This window comes from Pleurodeles waltl, chromosome 9, assembly GCF_031143425.1.
Source record: "Pleurodeles waltl isolate 20211129_DDA chromosome 9, aPleWal1.hap1.20221129, whole genome shotgun sequence".
NCBI lineage: Eukaryota > Metazoa > Chordata > Amphibia > Caudata > Salamandridae > Pleurodeles > Pleurodeles waltl.
This window is the reverse complement of record NC_090448.1, coordinates 266,666,265-266,688,327: the sequence shown is the minus strand read 5'-3', so window position 1 is coordinate 266,688,327 and position 22,063 is coordinate 266,666,265. Positions and strand designations below refer to the sequence as shown.

The 22,063-nt window shown below is 47.0% G+C and overlaps 1 protein-coding gene across 1 annotated transcript in view; it reads left to right on the top strand.

Annotated features, from left to right (window-relative positions):
- The window catches only part of IARS1 (isoleucyl-tRNA synthetase 1), a 703,557-nt gene that overhangs the window by 643,264 nt on the left and 38,230 nt on the right, over positions 1-22,063 (top strand). Inside the window, exons 32-33 of the mRNA XM_069206674.1 lie at positions 1,480-1,623; positions 21,209-21,361. Of these exons, the coding sequence (XP_069062775.1) occupies positions 1,480-1,623; positions 21,209-21,361 (297 nt within the window). The remainder of the gene's footprint in view (positions 1-1,479; positions 1,624-21,208; positions 21,362-22,063) is intronic.

Sequence of the window (22,063 nt, the reverse complement as noted above, 5' to 3'; positions counted from 1 at the left end):
CTGCCTTGTTTGTGGATTCCCTGTCTGGGTCAGTTTGACAGTTGGGTTGTTTTTCACCTCACACTAGATAGTGACACAAAGGGAGCTGGGGTGTAACCTGCATTTCCTGATTAGCCATCTCTGCTAGGAGGGATGGGTGGAGTGGTCACTCTCATCTGAAAGGGACTGTGCCTGCCTCTGACAATGCAGACTTCAACCCCCTTGTGTGTGTCTGAGGCCTTGCCTGGGCAAGGCAGGATTTCACAAGTAGGTGTGAGTCCCCTTTGAAGAAAGGTGACTTCAAAGACTAAAATGGGTATAAGAAGGGCACCCAAATCTACAGACTTTTGAAACACTTCTGGAACCAAGAGGAACCTCTGCCGGAAGAAGAGCTGATAGCTGAGGAAGAAGTGCTGCCCTGCCTGTGACTGTGCTTTGTGGAGCTTTCCTGCAGTGCTGCTTCTGCCAGAGTAAGAGGGCAAAGACTGGACTTTGTGTGCCTTCCATCTTGTGAAGAAATCTCCAAGGGCTTGAGTTAGAGCTTGCCTCCTGTTATTTGAAGTCTCAGGGACAGCAAAGACTTCTCTCTGCCAGCACCAGGAGTCTCTGGAGAGACTCCTGCTCTGACAAGTGGTGCCCTATCCAGCCCCTGGGCCCTTGAAAGGAAAGCTGGTGGAAATCCAAGGAAATCGACTTCCGACAACTCCGGACCGACGCCGCTGCTGAATCCGGTGACGCCGCCTGCACTCGACGCCGTAACCTTTGCTGGAACGCGACGCTCTTCGCAGGCCCGACGCCGCCGCAGCCCCGCTGAAGTCCACGACTCCGTGGAAGTCGCCGCACCACGTCGTGACCGACGCCGCTCGAAATGCGTGGAGTCAACATTTCGCACAGACGCCGCGATCCCCGACTTCACGCATCAGCTTGTTTTCACTCTTCACCAAAGGTACTGTACTTGGGGGTCTACACGACTCCGTGTCCGGCGCCGCTGGTGTCGGCTTGTTGGGAACGACTCCGTCACGACGCTGTGTTAACATCTCATCGAAGCATTTTTGTTTCTAAACGCTATTTTTGAGTTTAATCTTTTAAAAATTCATAACTTGACTTGTGTATGTCGGATTTTTGTCGTTTTGGTCTTGTTTTGTTTAGATAAATATTTCCTATTTTTCTAAACTGGTGTTGTCATTTTGTAGTGTTTTTATTAAGTTACTGTGTGTGTTGGTACAAATACTTTACACCTAGCACTCTGAAGTTAAGCCTACTGCTCTGCCAAGCTACCAAGGGGGTAAGCAGGGGTTAGGTGATGGTGATTCTATTTTACCCTGACTAGAGTGAGGGTTCTTGCTTGAACAGGGGGTAACCTGACTGTCAACCAAAGACCCCATTTCTAACACTTACCATCAAGTTATAATAATGTAAATACATCTCTGCATTTCTGTCAGCAATTCATTGATCTTGTTTGTGTCGAGTCGCTGGTAAATATTTCCATTTGCCTTTCAGAAGTAACGAATAACACGGACTTGCAGAGCCTCAATGGAAATATTCTGCATGTGACCTCAGGGCCAGCTCCCTCTTTGCTCAAGAGCAGTGATAAGACCTTCTGCCAATACATCAACCTGCAGCTGCAGAATGCGGAGCCACAAGGTAACGTGCGCATTACAAACCAAAGCATTGGCCATGCTTGCATGCATTGTATATTGTACCGGTTATGACAATTTCCGTCGTGCCCGGACTGTGTCAATTGGCACTGGGTTAAAATACCTCTTTTCTTTGGTTAGGAGCTATTGTTTGCCACTAGGCTAAAGGTTATCATTTATGGATTTTTTTTTTATTTTGGGAATTTTATATAGCACGAATGTGACCCAAACGTATCAGAGCGATGTACAGCGCAAAGGCAGTTGCCGTTACATACTTCTTACAAAAACATCAGGAGAATCTTATTGATATAAAAGATAACTTTGTCCGCTAACATCTTATGGGAAGTATGCTGCATCAACCCTACTACGTTCATTGTCCTCATCGCATTAACTAAAAATGGAAAGGACATTGACCCATCTTTCGTTGCTCAATGTACTTAAGATTATGATACATTAGTTTGTGTGTTGTCGTATGTACTTGTCTTCATGTCTCAAAATATGTCAATATACATGCCATATGGGGGCTGGTGGGGGTTGAGGGGTTATGGCCGGGCTGAATGGGCTCAGGGCATAATTTGTACCTCTTTTCTTCTGTGCCCTGTTTGTAATTGGAGATCGGAGCTTGCTGGGGCTGTGAGGGCACGGGGGACCCTCAGCCACCCACCAAGCCCCTGAGGGAATCAGATGGTGATGTACATCATGGCAGTAGCCCCCATTCCCACCCGCTGGGTCACAGACTGAGCAGAGGTGTCTAGCGACGGAGAACTTGGGCCTGGAGTCCTGCTCAAGGCTGATGGGATTTGTTGGGTGGATCACACTGCACACAGAATCCCACCCAGAATGAATGGCACGAAATCCTGTCCTGTAAGCTCCACAGACCGGGCACCATGACTGTTCCTTGTGAGTCTGGCTGCCTGGGGCCAGTTATTCATTTTCAGATGCACGTTTAGCGACAATTCAAAAATTGACTTTTGAGGCTGATGCACCCAGGAGACACAAGGATCTTGCTGCATATTACTGTACCCCATTTGGCGGAAAGTCCTTTGGTATCTAACTGATTGGAATTGGTGAGCTCAGTCTGCATTGAAGACTAAGTTCGCATTTTTCCAACTGGGTGAAAATGCAAAAAACAGTAGATGTTAGGGGGTGTTATCGCTAACATTTACAAATTTTTTGGGGGGGGGCGGGGGGTGTTGCAGCCTAGACAGTCGGATTTGATTAATATTTTGCTGAATGTGAAAGGCACTGTGTGATATTCTTGGTGCTGATAGTAGTACGCTTAGAAGACAGTTCAAGGACCTGTACTGTGATACATACCATCCCTGAGGCTCATAGGGGTTGCAAAGTGCCTCACTATACGACAAGCAGAGGAAGCCTGCCTCATCTAACAGAACGGATAATTACAGCCAAGCTACCAGCATACTGATAAGACTGTAGCGGGGGTCCCATCCATTGTACCATGAGAGTGGTCAGTGTACCTTCCATAACAGATGTCCTACAAACGATCAGTAACTCCTGCACCTAAGTGGAAAATCAATTAAATGTAATGGTCTTGGATCTAAACGTGGTCCAAGCTGACCTGCACAGATTCATGAGAGCCCGAACTACAAAGGTAAATTTCCTACTTCGGAGAAATGGGGATTTGGCTAGCCTGTTTGCCAGCCTTGGGGTGTAATACCCTTAGAGCAAATATGTGCTGCTGGTTGAGATGGTAGATTGGGTGGACGTCACATTGCTGAAAGTATTTGTGCGTTAAATGTCAATGATACTCCACTAGCTCAATTAAGTGCCTGTGTGCTACCCACACCCTTGATATATGGGCTGAAAATGGTTTTCTTGACAGGAATCTCCTGATTATTAAACATCCATCCTGTAAAACTAAACCTTAAAGAAGGTAGTGCACAAGTTGGGGGTTACTGGATATTTCGAGGGTGAAACACATAGAGCAAGACCCTTTCTGCTCTCCAGACTGGGTCTCATACTGATGTCACTTAGTTATGCAGCACACTTTGATGGAATCAATTACCAGGGAAAGGTGCTCTCTTATCAAGCCACTCTGTGGGCAGTATGTTCCTGGAAGAAACTGAGGGCCAGTGCTTGGACTTGAAAACCAACCCTGAATCAATTGCTAAACTCGACCTTCTCTAGTTGATTACATGGGAATAATTTGCACTATTTTGAGTTTAATGAGGGTATGGGGTTGGGCAGGAAGCAATAAGGACACTTTGGGGAAATTTCAGGAACCCTCAGATGCCTACAACAAGATATAGGAAAATGCAAGAAAATATTCGCTGAGATGGGTACATGAACAGAAGCTACCCCCACATCTTGCTAGCAAGGTAAAAGGAGATTCTAAAAGATCTCCTGATGTCCCTGGAAAAGATCCAGAGGATATTGTACTAACAGCCACAGCACCGAGGAGCGTAAATTAGATAAACCAGTAGCATCACTACGGGAAAGGGAGAACCCTGCCATACCATAGTGTTGCAGTATCTAATAACAAGCAAGATAATATATAAAGTAGTGGTTATTCTTGAAGTTCCCTGTGTAGGAAAGTGCCCCTTTTGACCTGGTCACCCCCCACTTTTTGTCCATTGGTCCTGAGGTTTTTCGATTGAGTTTCACTGGGTTCCTGCTAAACAGGCCCCCAGTGCCAATGCTCTTTTCCCCAAAACAGGTAACATGATGTACAATTGGCACATTGCTCCACCCTTGTAAGTCCCTAGTAAGTGGTACCCCTGGTACGTAGGGTCTGGGTAGAGAAGAGTGCCCCTGAGGGCTACAGCACAGATTGTGCCACCCTCAGGGAGACCCCTAAAGATGAGAAACACACAGCTGCCATTGCAGTCTGCGTGTCCTGGTTCAAACCAGGAAAGAATATGACATTACATGACATGTATCACTGTAGCTGGGTATATGTAAGTCACCCCTAAGACAGGCCTAAGAGCCACAAAGCAGGGTGCAGTACTCTTAGTGTTGGACATATCTACATGAGTGGATATGGCCCTGTGATGCTCAACCCTATTGCTGAGCATTGCAAGTAGGCCGGGAAGCCATTTTAAGGTATGTGCTGGGCACTCATGAACACAAGTAATCTAGTCACATAATGGCTTCACAGAACCCATTTGGTGTTTGGTATCGAACACCTCGTCCTAATAAATCTGGGGTGATGCTAGCTTCAGATGTGTTCAGACGTGCACCTGTGTTGATAGAACAAAACCCTTCTATAAGACACAGCAGTTTATCATTTCTTTCTCAAAGCCACACAACGGCTATGCTCTTTTTGAAGCAGGCATAGCAAGCTGATTGGTCAAATGCATGAAAACCTGTTGTGCAGAAGCCAAGTGACTGTTGCCTTTCCCTCCCAGACCCCACTGTACCTGCAAGAAAGGGGCTTCCATGGCTATATTTGGTAACATCCCCATAGCTGATATCTGCAAAGCAGCTACCTGGTCTACTTCACACATTTTCACACACTTTCGCACACTTTCACCAAGCATTACTGTCTGGATATCTTAGCACACCAACAAGCCAACGTTGGCCAGACTGTGCTATGCACACTTTTCCAATTCTCTGCAACATCCGCTGGCTGGCCACCGCTCAAGTGAGAACTGCTTTACAGTTTATGCCTAGCATATATAGCTACAGCTACACATGCCACATACTGAAAATGTTACCCTGTAAGGTAAGTATCTATTTGTGGCATGTCGTGCTGCACACTCACGTGTCCACCCTCCTTCATGGAAGCTTTGGGCTGGTGCAGATGCCTTTATTGTCTAACTTTCATTCCTGCGTGGTCATCATCTTCCCTATCTCTATGCTCATTCTCATCCTCACCCACCATGTGGAAAAACAATCCTAACAATGGAGCCAATGCCCATGCATATTACCACCAATAGGAGGAGTCACTATGCCTTGTGACTCTAAAAGACTTCTTCAAAGAAAAACAAGTTTCACACATCCTAGACCAGCACTAGATGGAAGGAGAGTATGCACAGCATGGGAATCTACAGCACTAAATGCCACAAACAGTTGCTTACAGGGTAGGTAATATTTTCTTCCCCAATACCATTGCTATGGGAAACTCAGCCTTACTCCTTCCCTTTTTGCTTAATTCATTTTTGTTGGCTTTAGGACTCACCGTACTTTACCACTGCTAACCAGTGCTAAAGTGCATGTGCTCTCTGCTTAAAACATAGTAACATTGGTTTGTCCACAATTGGCATATTTACTTTACTTATAAAACTCCTTGCAAGCCTTAAACCCCCTTTTTATTACCTACAGTCACCCCTAAAGTAGGACCTATGTAGCTCATAGGGCTTGCTCTCAAGGCCTTCCTCCCATCCATTCGCGGTCAGTCGATACAATTCTTGACAGACAATATTTCCACATTGTGGTACATCAATAAACAGGGAGGAGTAGGGTCATACCTTCTCTGAAGAGAGGCTCTGCGGCTCTGGTCCTTTTCTCAGGACCGTCAGGTTTGCGTAGTGGGAAGCCATTTGTCCGGAGTTCTGAACATACATGCGGGCTGTCTCAGTCTGTGCTTTTCGGCCGATCACGAATGGTGTCTTCATCCGGTGGTAGTTCTTCACATCTTCCAGTTGTGCGGGAACGCCTTGGATGGACCTGTTTGCCACTCAAGAGAATGTGCTCTGCTCATCGTTCTGCAGCCTCCAGTATCCGATATAGGGGGCATTGGAGGACGTGTTGCAGTTGAGCTGGAGAAGCCGGCTTCTTTATGCGTTCACCACCCCCCACCCCCAATACCTTTGATTTCTCTAGTTCTGAGGAAGATTTGCCAAGACTGGGCCCAAGTCATATTAATAGCCCCGGATTGGCCAAGAATGGCGTGGTACACCTCCTTCACCTCTCGCTGTGCCTTCCGCTCAGTCTCCCTCACAGGACAGATTTCCTCTTGCAGGGGCAGGTTCTACACCTCCCACCTCCAGAACCTGTACCTTCATGCGTGGAGATTGAACGGGGCAATCTGGCAGATGGGCAAAAATGTTTAGTTGGTATGGGGAGAGACACATCGACCTTTAAAGGTCCATTTGTCTGATGTTTTGGGGTTTTCGCTATCCTTGGCCCAGCCAGGGTCTGCTGTGGCGACAGTAAAGGGTTACCTTGCCGCACTGTCTGCTTTCATTTGTCTTCCTGATCAACCCTCTTTGTTTAAGTCCCCTGACTTAGATTCCTTTAGAGTTTATCAAACAAGTTTTCTCCCACTCATTTGTTATGCCTCAGTGCGATTTAAATTTGGTATTAACTTTTTTGATGGGTTCACCATTTGAACCAATGCATAGTTGCCCATTGAGGCTCCTTACTTTTGAAACACTTTTCTTACCATCCATCATGTCAACTAGACATGTGAAAGAGCTGCAAGCTCTTATTGTAAAACCTCCTTTCACTACCTTCCATGCAGGTAAGGTGGTTTTGAGAACCAGGGCGGCTTTCCTGCCTAATGCAGTTACACCCTTCCATCTGGGGAAGACTATAACACTTTCATCTTTTTATGGAGGAAAAGCTGCATCGCCTGGATCCAAAGAGGGCTCAGCTTCTATATGGAGAGGACAAAGAGCTTCAGAACTTCTGAGCAGCTCTTCCTTGGCTACGTGGGCAAAATGAAAGGCAAAGCTGTCCATAAGAGGACTCTTTCAAGGTGGGTCATTCTTGGCATAAAGATTTTTTTACTCGCTGGCAAGAAAGTATCCTCTTGAGGACATTAGGGCTCATTTAACCAGGGCCAAGTCTGCCACTTCTGCTTCAGCCAGGGGTGTACCTGTTGTTGACATTTGCAAGGCAGTGACTTGGGCTTCCCTCCACACTTTTGCGAAACATAATTGTTTAGACTCTGAAATGAGGAGGGATGGTCATTTTGCCTGTTCTGTTCTCCAGGACTTCTTGGTTTGTCCTTTCAGGCACGTACGGCTGATTGCGGTACTGCTTTGGGTTTCTATTCATAAGGTGAGGAAGTTGTATCCATCAGAAGAACAAGTTTCTTACCTTCGTTAACGCCTTTTCTGGTTTGATACAGTAGCTACCTGTGGATTCCTCAAAGGAATTTTCCCCTTTAGGGATGTTACAGGGGTCAGAGGGCGGTATCTAACGGCTACTGTCCCTGAGGGTGACTACACCCTTCCGATGTCCACTCCCTTTGGGGAGGGAGGGACACAGACCTAACCCTATTGGTCCATGTCCTCCAAACCAAGATGGAGTTTTTTGCAAGGAGGGGGTCCCTTCAGCTCTGGACACCTTAGGGGTGGTCCTAGCTGAAGTGGTCATTCCTTCTTTTTCCTAATTTTCCCGCCAGACTTGCCACCAAAAGTGGGGACTGTGGCCCATCTCCACTAGCTGGGATGCCCTGGGGTGCTGTAACAAAAGGCATGAGCCTTTGAGGCTCACCGCCAGGTGTTACAGTTCCTGCAGGGGGAGGTGAGAAGCACCTTTACCCAGTGCAGGCTTTGTTTCTGGCCACAGAGTGACAAAGGCGCTCACCCCGTGTGGCCAGCAACATGTCTGGTGTGTGGCAGGCTGGCAGGAACTGGTCAGCCTAACACTAGCATTTCGACTGGTATACAGGTGGCAACTCTAAGATGCCCTCTGTGTGCATTTCTTCAATAAATCCCACACTGGCATCAATTTATTGTGCTGAGAAGTTAGATACCAAACTTCCCAGATTTCATTGTAGCCATTATGGAACTGTGGAGTTCGTAATTTACAGACTCCCAGACCATATACTCTTTATGGCTACCCTGCACTTTCAATGTCTAAGATTTGGCTTAGACACTGTAGGGGCATGGTGCTCATGCAACTATGCCCTCACCTGTGGTATAGTGCACCCTGCCTTAGAGCTGTAAGGCCTGCTCGAGGGGTGACTTACCTATGCCACAGGCAGTGGGCTGTGGGCATTCAGGTCCGTAGGGATGGCTACTTTGGTCATTCGGTCCTGCATGACTTTCTAGTATGATCTTGTTTCACAGCCCACCTCCGAAGATGGCATTGCTTGGGTATCTATTCTAAGTTAAGGTATCTGCAACTAGAAGTCTCTATCAGATGTAAAAGTTACTTACCTTTGGTAACAATATATCTGGTAGAGACATTCTAGTTGCAGATTCCTTACCAACCCACCCATCCTCCCCGCTTGCGTACTGGTTTCTAGGGACAGGGCTTCCCCATTCAGGGCCTTAGCTCTGGTGCACCAATTTCAGTGTTCTTTGTGGCTCTGCGCTTTGGCGTGGAAAGTTGTGGAAAGGAGTGTGTGTAGAAATAGATATAGATTTTTTTCTTTTTTTAGGAACACATTATGAATGTCTGAGCACTAAAGATGCGTCTAGGCCTGTACTAAAAACAAAGCCGTCAAGTCCCTGTTATTTTGCAGTCATCAGCATTGGTGGAACGTTCTGCATAAGATGAAACAAGCCTGTAATTTGTGTAGTGTTACATCAGCACATATATAAGGAGATGCAATAGGGATGCGTTCGGCCTCATTAGTTTATGTATATGCATTAGCCTCATGGTAATTGCTTCTACAGTATTTGCTGAACAAGTGAAGGCACTAATTTATTTTCACAGTGCGATCCTGCTGGAATGTATTCTTAATTATTCATCAACAGTGCACCTTTCTACATTGCCTGTACTCAAACGGGATGTTAATAAGGTATTCTGCAGGGCACAGTCAGTTTAAAGGAAAGCTTGCTAGAACTATTTTCAGAACATATCTTAATTGCAAAGTTATATATTAAACAACTTACTTATGGTACAAATGCATTCTGAAAGCTCTATGAAACAGTGGCAACAAAAGTGACATGGGCTACGCAGTCACTGGCATCAAATCATGGATTAGAAACTATTCAGTTTCAGGTACTTTGTTTTCTGAGTTGGTGTCAGAATAGTGATATGACACTTGGATGTTGCCAGTATACGACAGCCTTGCATATTGCAGGTTAAATAGCCTTAGCAGCAAACCTTGACATGTCCCTCTTTTGCTTCATGATAGAGGATTGCAGGAAACTGGCACTTGTTGCACCCACGCAAAACAAACAAACAAAAAAAAACACACACACACACACACTTATTGCCTGATATTGATGCTGATTTGACTGAGTGTGTGCTGGGATTCTGCTAACCAGGCCCCAGCACCAGTGTTCTTTCCCTAACAATGTACGATTGTTTCCACAATTGGCACACCTCTGGCACACAGATAAGTCCAGTGTAAAAGGTACCAGTGGTACAAAGGGCCCTGTGACCAGGGAAGGTCCTTAAGAGGTGCAGCATGTGTTGTGCCACCCTAAGGGACCCCTCACCTAGCACATGCACACTGCCATTGCAGATTGTGGGGAGAAAAAGGCAAAGTCGACATGGCATCCCCCTCAGTGTGCCATGCCCACAAAAAACTGCCAGTGGCATAGATAAGTCACCCCTCTAGCAGGCCTTTCAGCCCTAAGGCAGGGTGCACTATACCACAGGCGAGCGCATAGCTTCAGGAGTAATATGCCTCTACAGTGTCTAAGTCCATTCTTAGAAATTGTGAGTGCAGTGTAGCCATGTTAAGTATATGGTCTGGGAGTTTGTCATTACAAACGCCACAGTTCAGTAATGGCTTCACTGAATACTGGGACGTTTGGTATCAAACTTCTCAGCACAATACACCCACACTTATGCCAGTGTTGGATTTATTCTAAAAAAGCACACACAGGGCATCCCCCAGAGGGAAGAGATTCCCCCTGAATTTTACCCAATCCTCGAGTGTAGGACTGACTGGTCTGTGTCAGCATGCCACTAGCAGGCAAGTTTCTGACCCCATGGGGCGAGGGCCTTTGTGCTCCCTGAGGCCAGAAACAAAGCCTGCTGTGGGTGGAGGTGCTTCACACCTCCCCCTGCAGGAACTGTAACACCTAGCGGTGACCCTCACAGGCTCAGGCCTTGTGTTACAGTGCCCCAGGGCACTCCAGCTAGTGGAGAGGCCTGCCCCCTGGACAAAGCCCCACTTTTGGCAGCCAGTTCGGCTGGAAACTTAGGAACAACAAGGAGAAGTGAACACTTCAGCTGGGACCACCCCTAAGGTGTCCGGAGCTGCATTGACCCTCCCTGCAGAATCCTCCATCTTGGTTTGGAGGACAGGGACCAATAGGGTTAGGAATGTGCCCCCAACCACAAAGGGATTGGGCGCAGGAAGGGTGTAGCCACCCTCGGGGACAGTAACCATTGGTGACTGCCCTCTGACCCTTGTAACGCCCCTAAATCTTGTATTTAAGGGTTTGCATAAACCCAGCTTACCAGATTTCTGGCAACCTACAATAAGAATGATTGTTTAGTTGAAACTCCAGCAGAGAAGAAGGAAGACGACAACTTCTTTGGCACCCAGCCCTACTGGCCTGTCTCCTGCTTGAAAGAACCTGCAAAAGAAGAGCGACCTGTCCAGAAGGCCCAGTGACCTCTGCTCAGCTCCAGAGGACTGCCCTGCACCCAAAAGGACCAAGAACTCCAGAGGACAGCGGTCCTGTCCAAGAAAAACCAACAGCTATGGACTCCTGTAGGAGGCTGGCCTGGCTTATAGTGGGTACCAATGATACTTACACCTTGTGCCCGGTCCAGTTATCCCTTATTAGTAGATTAGTAGTGTTCTAGCACCTTAGGCTGATAGAGATAGCTATAGCAGAGCAGCCAAGGCTGAACTAGGAGACATGCAAGGCTCCTACTATACCACTTATATCATGTAGGTACTATATCATAAGAAAGACAATACTCAGGGTTACTAAAAATAAAGGCACTTTAGTAAATAGTAAATAAAACAGTCAGAAAGTAGTGCAAACATTGTAGAATACAATAGGATGCAATAGGCCTAGGGGCAACGCAAACCATATACTAAGAAAGTGGAATGCGAACCACGAATGGACCCCTAGGCTAGTGTAGTGTGTAGAGGGTCTCTGGGAGTGTAAGAAAACACTAAGGGTGTCCAAGGTACCCCACCCCAAGACCCTGGAAAGTAGGAGTTAAGTACTGCTATTTCCCCAGAAACACACTAAAGTCGTGATAAGGGATTTTGCAAAGACCACAACAGACTGCAAAGCACTGAAGAAGGATTCCTGGACCTGAGGACCTGCGAAGGAAGGGGACCAAGTCCAAGAGTCGCAAAAGTGTCCAGGGGGGGCAGGAGCCCACTAAACCCTGGATGAAGGTGCAAGATGGCTGCCTCCGGATGGAAGAAGCTGAAGATTCTGCAACAATGAAAGGTGCTAGGAACTTCTCCTTTGTGCAGAAGATGTCCCACGGCGTGCTGGAGGATGCAGAGTTGTTTCCTTGGCAAAAAAACGCAAACAAGCCTTGCTAGCTACAAGAGTCGCGGCTAGAGAAAAAGGGGGCTGCCCGGGCCCAGGAAGGTCCAGGATGTCGCCACTTGGGTGGGGAGACAGAGGGGGCCTTCAGCAGCGTAGAGACCCCACGCACAAGCAGGAAGCACCCACCGAAGTCCTTGAACACGGGTTCAAGAAGTCTGAACACGGCAGTCATCAACACTGCAGAACGAGGTCACACGACACCGGAGGTCAACACAGGGAGCTAAGCATCGCAGGACAGAGTGCTGGGGACCTAGGCTCAGCTGTGCATGCAGGATTTCTTGGAAATGTGCACAGAAGCCCTTGTAGCTGCAGTTCACGCGGTGTACAGGATTACTGTCTGGAGAGGGGAGGCAAGGACCTACCTCCTCCAAATTTGGACAGTTGGACCACTGGACAGTCTGGGTCTCGTGGGCCCACCACCTGTGTTCCAGGGGCCAAACTCGTCAGGATGAGAGGGGTCCCAGAGTACTGGTGAAGCTGAAGTTTGTGCCTGCTGAAGCAGTGGAAAGATTCTGGCGACCCACAGGAGATTTCTTCGTGGCTTCCAGTGCAGGATGAAGGCAGGCAGCCCCCAAAGCATGCACCACCAGGAAACAGTTGAGAAAGCCAGCAGGATTAGGCGCTACAATGTCGCTGATAGTCATCTTGCTATTGAAGTTTTGCAAGCGTCCTGGAGCAGTCACCGGTCGATCCTTGGCATAAGTCAAAGAGAGAGGTCCAGAGGAACTCTGGTGAATTCCTGCAAGTCGTTATCTGAGGAAAAGCCCACTTGAGAGACCCTAAATAGCCTTCAGAAGAGGATTGGCCAACTAGTCAGGTAAGCACCTATCAGGAGGAGTCTCTGACTTCACCAGCTGGCACTGGCCACTCAGAGGCCTCCAGAGTTCCCTCACACCTCTGGAAACTAGATGGCAGAGGTCTGGGACACACTGGAGGAGCTCTGGGCACCACCCCTGGCGTGGTGATGTACAGGGGAGTGGTTGATCCCCTTTCCTTTGTCCAGTTTCACTCCAGAGCAGGGACAGGGGGTTCCCTAAACCAGTGTAGACTGGCTTATGCACAGAGGGCACCATCTGTGCCCTTCAAAGCATTTCCAGAGGCTGGGAGAGGCAACCCCTCCCCAGCCTTTAACACCTAATTCCGAAGAGAGAGGGTGTAACACCTTGCTCTCAGTGGAAATGTTTTGTTCTGCCTTCCTGGGACTGGGCTGCCCAGACCCCAGGAGGGCAGAACCCTGTCTGTGGGGTGCAGCAGCGGTAGCTGCAGAGAAAACCCCAGAGAGCTGGTTTGGCAGCACCCGGGGTCCATAGTGGAGCCCCGGGGATGCATGGAATTGGCTCCCCAATACCAGATTTGGAATGGGGGGGACAATTCCATGATCTTAGACATGTTACATGGCCATATTCGGCGTTACCATTGTGAAGCTACCTACAGGTATTGACCTATTTGTAGTGCACGCGTGTAATGGTGTACCCGCACTCACAAAGTTTGGGGAAATGGCCCTGAACGATGTGGGGGCACCTTTGCTAGTTCAAGAGTGCCCTCACACTTACTAACTTTGCACCTAACCTTCAGCAAGTGAAGGTTAGACATATAGGTGACTTATAAGTTACTTAAGTTCAGTAAAAATGGCTGTGAAATAAGGTGTGCCTTATTATTTCACTCAGGCTGCAGTGGCAGTCCTGTGTAAAGGTTTTTATGAGCTCCCTATGGGTAGTAAAAGAAATGCTGCAGCCCATAGGGATCTCCTGGAATCCCAATACCCTGGGTATCTAGGTACCATATACTAAGGAATTATAAGGGTGTTCCAGTGTGCCAATTGAAATCGGTAAAAGTTGTCACTAGCATATAGCGACAAATTTAAAGGCAGAGAGAGCATAAGCACTGAGGTTCTGATTAGCAGAGCCTCAGTGACACAGTTGGTGACTACACAGGTACACACTTTCAGGCCACAAACTGAGCACTGGGGTCCTGGCTAGCAGGATCCCAGTGAGATAGGCAAAAACAAACTTACATACATGTAAAAATGGGGGTAACATGTCAGGCAAGATGGTACTTTCCTACAACTCCCACTTCACTCCAGGTGTGTGAGTTCTGACCACTCTTCATCCGACGCCCACAGCCCGTGTGCAGGTGGTCCACTCAGCTAGAGAGGATCTCCTGGCGATTGCGAGAAAGTGCCCTCTCTGGGTTGACCTCTCAACCCCTCCACAACGACGCCTGCAGAGCGAATCCCAAGGTCCTCCCTGACTGCGAAGCTCCGGACAAAGATTTCTGACGCCTAAAGACAACCTGCACCCGCAGCTCCTAGGCCTTGAGGAACCCGACCTCCAGTGCAGCAACGTTCAGCAGGCAGCCCTCCTCCCTGTCCAACCGGTGGTGTGCCCGATACACCCCACTGGACCTCGCCTGCAGCTTCTGAGTGACCCCCTGGGTCCCCTCATAAACCAGCATTGGAATCCCGGCGTCATGTTTGCACCCTGCACCTGGCCGCCCCCTGCTGCTGAGGGTGTGTGTTTGGTGCCTACTTGTGGCCCATCCAGGGCTCCTCTAATCTCCCCTGGTCTGTCCTCCGAGTCGCGGGTACTTATCTGCAGGCAGACCTGATTCAGAGTACCCCCGTCTCCATAGGAGCCCACGTTAAAAAAAATTGCTCATCTTTGACTTCTGCGTCCAGCCGACCCCGTGTTGCTGGTGGTGAGTGTTTGGGGTTAACTTGAACACCAACCAGTGGACTTCCTAAAACCCGGAGACTGAAACTGTAAGTGTTATACTTACCTGCAAATCGAAGTAACATTTCTCCCCCAAACCACCCCCCCAACCACTCCCCAGAACTGTTTCTGAAAATTGCAGTGTCCATTTTTAAAACAGATTATTGCCAATAATTCAAGAACTTTGTAACTTATCGGTTGCAAACAAAGTACTGTTGATACATGCGTGAAATACAAATCTACTGAAGTACTTACCTGCAACTTGAATCTTTTGGTTCTAAAAATATATTAGGAAAATATATTTTTATCTATATAAAAACCATTGGTCTGGAGTTAGGTCATTGAGTGCGTGCTTCTTCTATTGTCTGTGTGTGTACAACAAATGCTTTGCTCTGCCCTCTGATAAGCCTAACTGCTGAACCACACTACTATAAAAGAGAGCCTTAGTATTATCTGCTTTAACCTCTGTGCACACTATATCTCATTTTGATATAGTATATACAGAGCCAGCTTCCTACAAGGATGTCAAGCAGGATCTGGCTGAAATATTAGGCATATGCCAACTTCTGGTGTGCATATATTAATTTTTCCCATAACAGTGCCAATTAGATAAAGATCCAAACCAACCCTATCTAGCAAGCACCTAGAGCATTTTTGTTTGGATTTCTGGTGGTGTTCTTGAATACTTTGACATACCGGAGATTCATGACTTTGACGATGCAAGATAGGCCTCAGGTTAGTCTTTACCTTCTCTACTTAGAGACTAGGCCTTCTTCATCTTCCTTCAAAGTTCCACGACAGCAAGTTTGGCTTCTCATTCACAGATAACCTTCCAATTAATTTAAGCGCAGTAGCCACACAACGCCGAGTTGTGTTTGGAGCCAAGACATCAGAGGACAGCTGCTTTGGGTGTCTATCAGTGACATTTGATGGCTACAGTCCCTGTACTGTTTGAACCCTATGTTTTTTTAATGGGACTGTTCCTAAAACACTAGAAACGTTTTAGGGATTTAAATTCTTGCAAGGATTTGATAGATGTTAGACCTGACAGCCTTAGGGTGGTTTCCCCCAACTTTTTGAAGGCCTCCCCCCATTTTTCTGATCTAATTTTAGCTTGTTTTAGGACCCTGCACACTTTACCACTGCTTGTGCTCTCTCTCCTAAATATGGTCACATTGACTCATACCCATTTGGCATATTTAATTTAGTTAAGTACACTAGAAGTACCCAGGGCCTCTAAATTAAATCCTGCTAGTGAGCCTGCAGCACTGATTGTGTCACCCACATAATTAGCCCCCTGACCACATCTCAAGTCTACCATTGCCAGGCCTGTGTGGAGTTTCACTGCCACTTCGAATTGGCATTGAGAACTACTTACAAAGCCTTAAATTTCCCTTTTCTTAGACATGTCAACCGTAAGGTAGTCCCTAGGTAACCCATAGGGTGCGATGCAATGCAAGTAAAAGGCAGAACATGTACTTAAACGTTTTACATGTCCTTGTAATGAAAACCCCCCGATGTCATTTTTCACTACTGTGAAGCTTGCTCCTCTCATAGGCCAGTATTAGAAATTCTTTTTATGTTTTTTGGTGGTAATTTCTGATCTGAGAGGAATAGATTTGTCATGTTTGGTATGGTTTGAATGGTAGTGAGAAAACCTGCTTACTAATGAAGTTGGATTCTACATTACTATTTCAGAAATGCCCCTTTTAGAAATTAGGCATTTCTCTGCTCTTAGTGCTATCTCCTTTACAGCCTGTCTCCAATCCAGGTCTGGTCTGTGCTGGTTGACCGCTCTCCCTGTGCATTCCACCCAGATAGCCATAAACATGGGACACTGAGCTGCATCTGCGTTTATCTATGTACAGATGGGTTTCCCCGGGCAGGAAGGATAGAGGGGCTCTCTTACACTTCAAAGGCAATTGGCCCACCCTCACAGAAATGACTGATAACTCCGCCCAGGGCTCCTGTCAGACAGGGCTGTGTTAAATGGGGACCTTGTGCACTTCAAAACCGCTCTTTGAAGTTTCTTCCACTCGAAAAGGTACTTTTGAGTATATATACTGGATCTATGACACCACCAGTTCATATGCTTCTGGACCCACAATGGACTCTGAGGGACTGCCTGGCTACCCAAAGAACTCATGTGTACTGCTTTGCTGAAGTACTGCTGGGCCTGCTTGTTGGTCTGCTGACCCGACTCTGCTGGAAGGACTCTGCCTTCCTCCTCAGGTGCTCTCCAAAGGCTTGGATTGAGCTTGCCTACGGTTCTAAGGTCTCAGGGCTATCTAAGACTTCACCAAATAAAAGTAAATCCAGCGTGTTGGAAAATCAGCACATTGCCTGCAAAATTTGACGCAATTCCTGCTGGATCGATGCAGTGCCTGTTGCTGCTGCTCAGCATGTTCTGGATTTTCCACCCATCGTCCCTGGGCGTCAAAATATCCCTGCATCACAGTGAGCAACCAAGGCTGCACTCCTGAAAACGGACGCATCGCCTTGCAGTGTGAAAAGAAACAACGCATCGCCTTTGCCACGCCAGAAAAATCAACGCACTGCTTTACTTTTTGACACATCTCCTCCTCTGGGGCCCCTCTGCATAATTATTTTTGATGCATTCCATGTACTGGGTGTTAAAAGGATACAAACACTGATTCTTAAGTATTGAGACTCATTTAAACCTTTAAAAAGTGATATCTTGACTTGTGCATATTGTATCTTTGTTGTTTTGGTCTTATTTTATTCAGATAAATATCTATGTTTCTAAATTGGTGTGGAGTAATTTTTTAGTGTTTTCACTGTGTTACTCTATGAGTTATTGCGTACATACTTTACACATTGCCTTCTAAGTTAAGCCTGCCTGCTCTGTGCCAAGCTATCTGAGGGTGAGCACAGGATAATTTAGGTTGTGGGACTTAACCTGACTAGATTTGTGGTCCCTACTTGGACAGGGCGCATATTTCTGCCAAATAGAGACCTGATTTCTGACAATTGAGCTCTGGATCCATTTTGAAAGGTACAGAAAGAAAGACCCTGTAATCAGCACGCAGAAGTGACGCAGATATACCGGCCTCAGTGTCACTTCCGGGGCAGGACAGATCTGAGCTGCACCACACCACCTACCGAACATAAGGGAATTGCTGTTGAAAATTTTCTGGATACAGCCTGGCACCTTGGGGGTATTCACAAGTTGAGGGATCTATGGTTTGAGTCTCCACCATAAAAGGCATTGCCGAAGTTGAGTAGTTTTTCTGATAGAGACTTTTAGCCATAGATTCTTCACCTTTTGACTATTTCCCAGGCATAGAGTGGATCTGGAAACCTTTCAGAATTACCTGAATGGGGCAGTAGGCGGCACTGTGCGTCTCCACACCAATGCTGATCTGCATAGAAAATGACGTACCAAAGCCTATATGGGCACCACTCCCACCGCTGAGCCAGTTCCTTTCTTTCTATGGCACCAGACATAATCTGGAGCTACCTCTTGTCTCTTTGAGACCCTTACCAGAAATTCAGTTTTGATCGAAATTTTTGGCTAACTCGAAGAAAAAAACACAAGAAATCTAAATGGGACTCTGACCCCTTCCTCCCTCTCGCACTCCCCTGAAAAGGCACAGGGGAGCGCCATGCATTTAATTCTCGCTTCCAAAGTCATTCGACTTTGGAACGGATTCTGCAACTTGTTTGGGCACAAGTGGAGTTTCCAGGACCATCAGCTACTCCTAAACAGATTGAAGAGTTCTGTGAGGCCATGCTTAGACTTTCTGGATCCTTGCCAGCTCTCTCTGTTGCACCTGCGAACGTCACAAAGATGCTCCCCTTTGGTCTCACCAACCCCCCTTGGTTGTTCATAAAAGTGATGTCTGGTGGTAGCACACCTCCAGAGGTCAGGGGGTGCCAGTTTTCCCCTATCTCATCGACTGATCATTGAAGGTGGGGTCGCCCCAGGCAGTTGTCAGCCACCTCCAGACTTCAGCGACCCTCCTGTCATCTTTAGGGTTCCTTGTCAACATGCTAAAGTTATGCATGGCCCCTCAGTTGCTCCCCTTCATCAGAGCCATTATAGACACTGTTTGGTTTCATACCTTTGCCCAGGGAGAGAGTCCAGGACGTTCAGGCAATGATCCTGATCTTTCATCCTCAGGCCTGGATTTCAGTGAGGTTGACTTTGAGGCTGCTTGAGTTGATGCATCCTGCTGATCAAACACACCAGCTGCCATATGAGGACTCTGCAGTGGGATCTGAAATCTCAGAGGGCCCTACATCAAGGGGATCTCTCAGACCATGTTCACATTTTGGAGCTGACTGCAAAAGATCTGCAGTGGTTGTTACTGGACCTCAATTAGGTCAGCAGCAGACCACTCATCATTCCCCACCATGAGCGGACAGTGATGACCAGTGCATCGGTTCTGGGTTGGGGTGACTCTGAGGTGGAAATCAGTTTTCCTGGTGGGGAACCACCTGGGAAGGATTGTTAAATTGCCAGGGCAAACAAGCACAGCTGTCAGCGGATCAGAAGGGGCAATTGTCCCTGGAGGTGGCTCAGGGTCTCTTCTGCGAATGGGGAGAACCTTGGCTCGATCTGTTCACCACCACAAATACCTCTCAATGGCAGCAGTTCTGCATGCTGGAGTTTGAAAGGCATCTCTTGCTCAGATGTATTCCACTTCGAGTGGAAGTTAGGCCTCATCTATACCTTTCTGCTGAAAATACTCCTTCCCAGAGTTCTCAAGAAGATCAGGACCGACTGGGTCCAAGTCATCCCGGTGGCCCCAGATTGGGCACGAAGAGTATGGTGCCAGAACTCCTATACATGAGCATTTGTCCTCTGACCAGGCTGCCCCTCTGGGAAGTTCTGCTGCTGCAGCAGCATGGCAGAGTTCTGCACCCAGGCCTTCACAAGCTCCACCTTCATGCTTCCAGATTAAGCTGCAACAGCTGAATACCTTTAACCTTGCTCCGAAGGTGGGTGATGTCATCTTGTCAGCCAGGCGTCCCTCGACAAAAAGTACATTCACCTGTCAAGGGGTCAAATTTGCACCCTGATGTGGTAGTCAGCAGGTAGAAGCAAAGCAAAGTTATCTGACTATATTTGCTTTGTCCCTGGCCCAGTAAGGCTTTGCTCCGGGCACGGTTAAAGGATACCTTTAGTCTCTTTTGCTGTTGCTGAATCAGCCCTCATTGTTTAAGTCCCCAATTGTTATGTGCTTTTTGAAAGGTTTACATTTGTTTTCTCCCTCTCCCTTTGTCATGCCACAGTGGGACCTTAACTTAGTCCCTACGTTTTTGATGTGCGGTCCGTTGATGTGCTTCACAGCTGCTCTTTGCATCTTCTCACCCTCAAGACACTGTTCCTTGTCTTCGTAACATGAGCACAGCATGTGAGTTTTAAGCTCTCTGTATCAGCCAGCTGTATACCACCTTCTTCCCAGACAAGCTGGTTTTGCAGACTCTGGCATCTTTCCTGCTTAAGTTGTCACACCGTTCCACATCGGCCAGAACATCACCTTGCCGGCATTCTGTTCCCCGCCTCTCTGCTTTGAGGAGGAGGAATTACTCCATCGCTTGGGCTCCAAGTGCTGAGCTTTTACATAGATCACACCAGAGAACACTGAGGGGACAGTCATCTATTTGTGGGATTCTCGTGATCCAGAAAAGGCAAGGCTGTGCAGAGGTGAAACATCTAGATCATGCTCTGCATTAGGATCTCCACATTGGCTAAAAACAGCCTCGGGAATGACTTTATGATCATTTTACCAGGGCCAACGCAGCTACCACTCATTTGGCATGTGGAGTCTCTGTCTTGGGCATTTGCCAGGTGGGTATGTGGACATCCCGCCATACATTCACTAAACACTATTCTCTGAACAGCCAGATTTGCAAAGAGAGGCATTTTGCCCGTTTGTTCCTGCAGGACTTTCTGGTTTAAGTCCACCAACAGGCCCACCTCCTAATAGGTATTGCTTTGTTATCTATTCAGAAGCTGAGGAATCTGTGGTTAGAAGTCTCTATCAGCGGAGCAAGTTACTTGCCTTTGGTAACACTATTTCTGGTAGATGTTCTATCTAGCTGCAGATTCCTCACTGATCCTCCCATCTTAAACGTTCTGTAGTTGGACTCAAACCATTAATAAGATCCCAAGTCTATGAATCTGCACACTGGTCTCACGAATTTGCTTTTGGGGCTCTGCACCTGGGAGAGCGGACACTCTAAAGAAACAGGACGTCATTGCACAGGAATTGTGCCTCTATAGGCTATGCACTGTATGGAATGGCATCAGTGTGGCGCCACACAGCACCACCTACTGGAGTGCAGAAGCACTGCTGAAAAGTTTGTTGGTCCAGTCTGAGGTTTGGGGTACATTCGGAAAGAGAGGAATCGGTGGCTATAGAGTCTCTACCAGAAAGAGTGCTATTGAAGGTATCTAACTTGTGCGTTCTTTACTGTCATCTAGTGCAGCATTCATATATATAGGAGCTCATTTCCATGACGTGTGTGTCCTTTACGAATACCAACAGTTGGATTTTTGTGTTTTCTATAGAATGCCTGAAAGGAACGGTTGGCACTTTACTGGTGGAAAACCCGGTTTGTCAGAATGGGCTCACGTACAAAGGCCTTGTAAAGGAGTGTGGAAAACTCTTCGGTCTCAGGGGCAGGAGAATGAAACTATACCAAGACGAAGCTGAAACACTGGGTATGTTTAATATTTGTGTTGGCATGAATGTTTTGGCTGATGCCACTAGATACTTTATTTTTAAAAGCGCTTCATTTACAAATATGTTGAAAAATGCCACTGAATTCGCGTTTTCCAAGTCCATGTTAATTTTTCAGAAAAGCAGACTGCAGTGTGGGAGTAAACAAAGCTTCTCCGAAAATTATTTGTGTCAACGTTCTTGATTAAAAGCTGTTATAATCAATATTTTCAGTGATCTTTTCAAAGCAGTGCACTCGTCGATGAGCCTGAAAAAGTGCGCAACCAGCAGGATGAAAATCAATGTGTAGTTAAGTGATGGGAAGTGATTAGCTTCCCTAATAACGTTCGGCCAGGAGTTTGGCATGAATGGAGACTTCCAGGCGTGATTGATTAGAATTCTTTGAAGCGGGAAGGTCTGGTAGGTTCATTGGACATTCCTTGAGTTTCAGGAATAGGAGGTACAGCGAAGCTATAAAACAGCTTGACAAATTGATGAAGTCGGTGCGCGTTCTAATTACTATTGAACATTCCCTGCATATGAGTTAGGGGTAGATAGTTCCTTAAGGCGACAGTGAAAAAGCAATATGGCAGGTGTCAATCGAAACATCATACTAGAAAAATGTATTCGTTCTGGTAGTTGAATCTTAGTTTCTTTTCTTTTAATAAGGTCGTGTGAAGTTAATATATTGAGTAGGAATACGT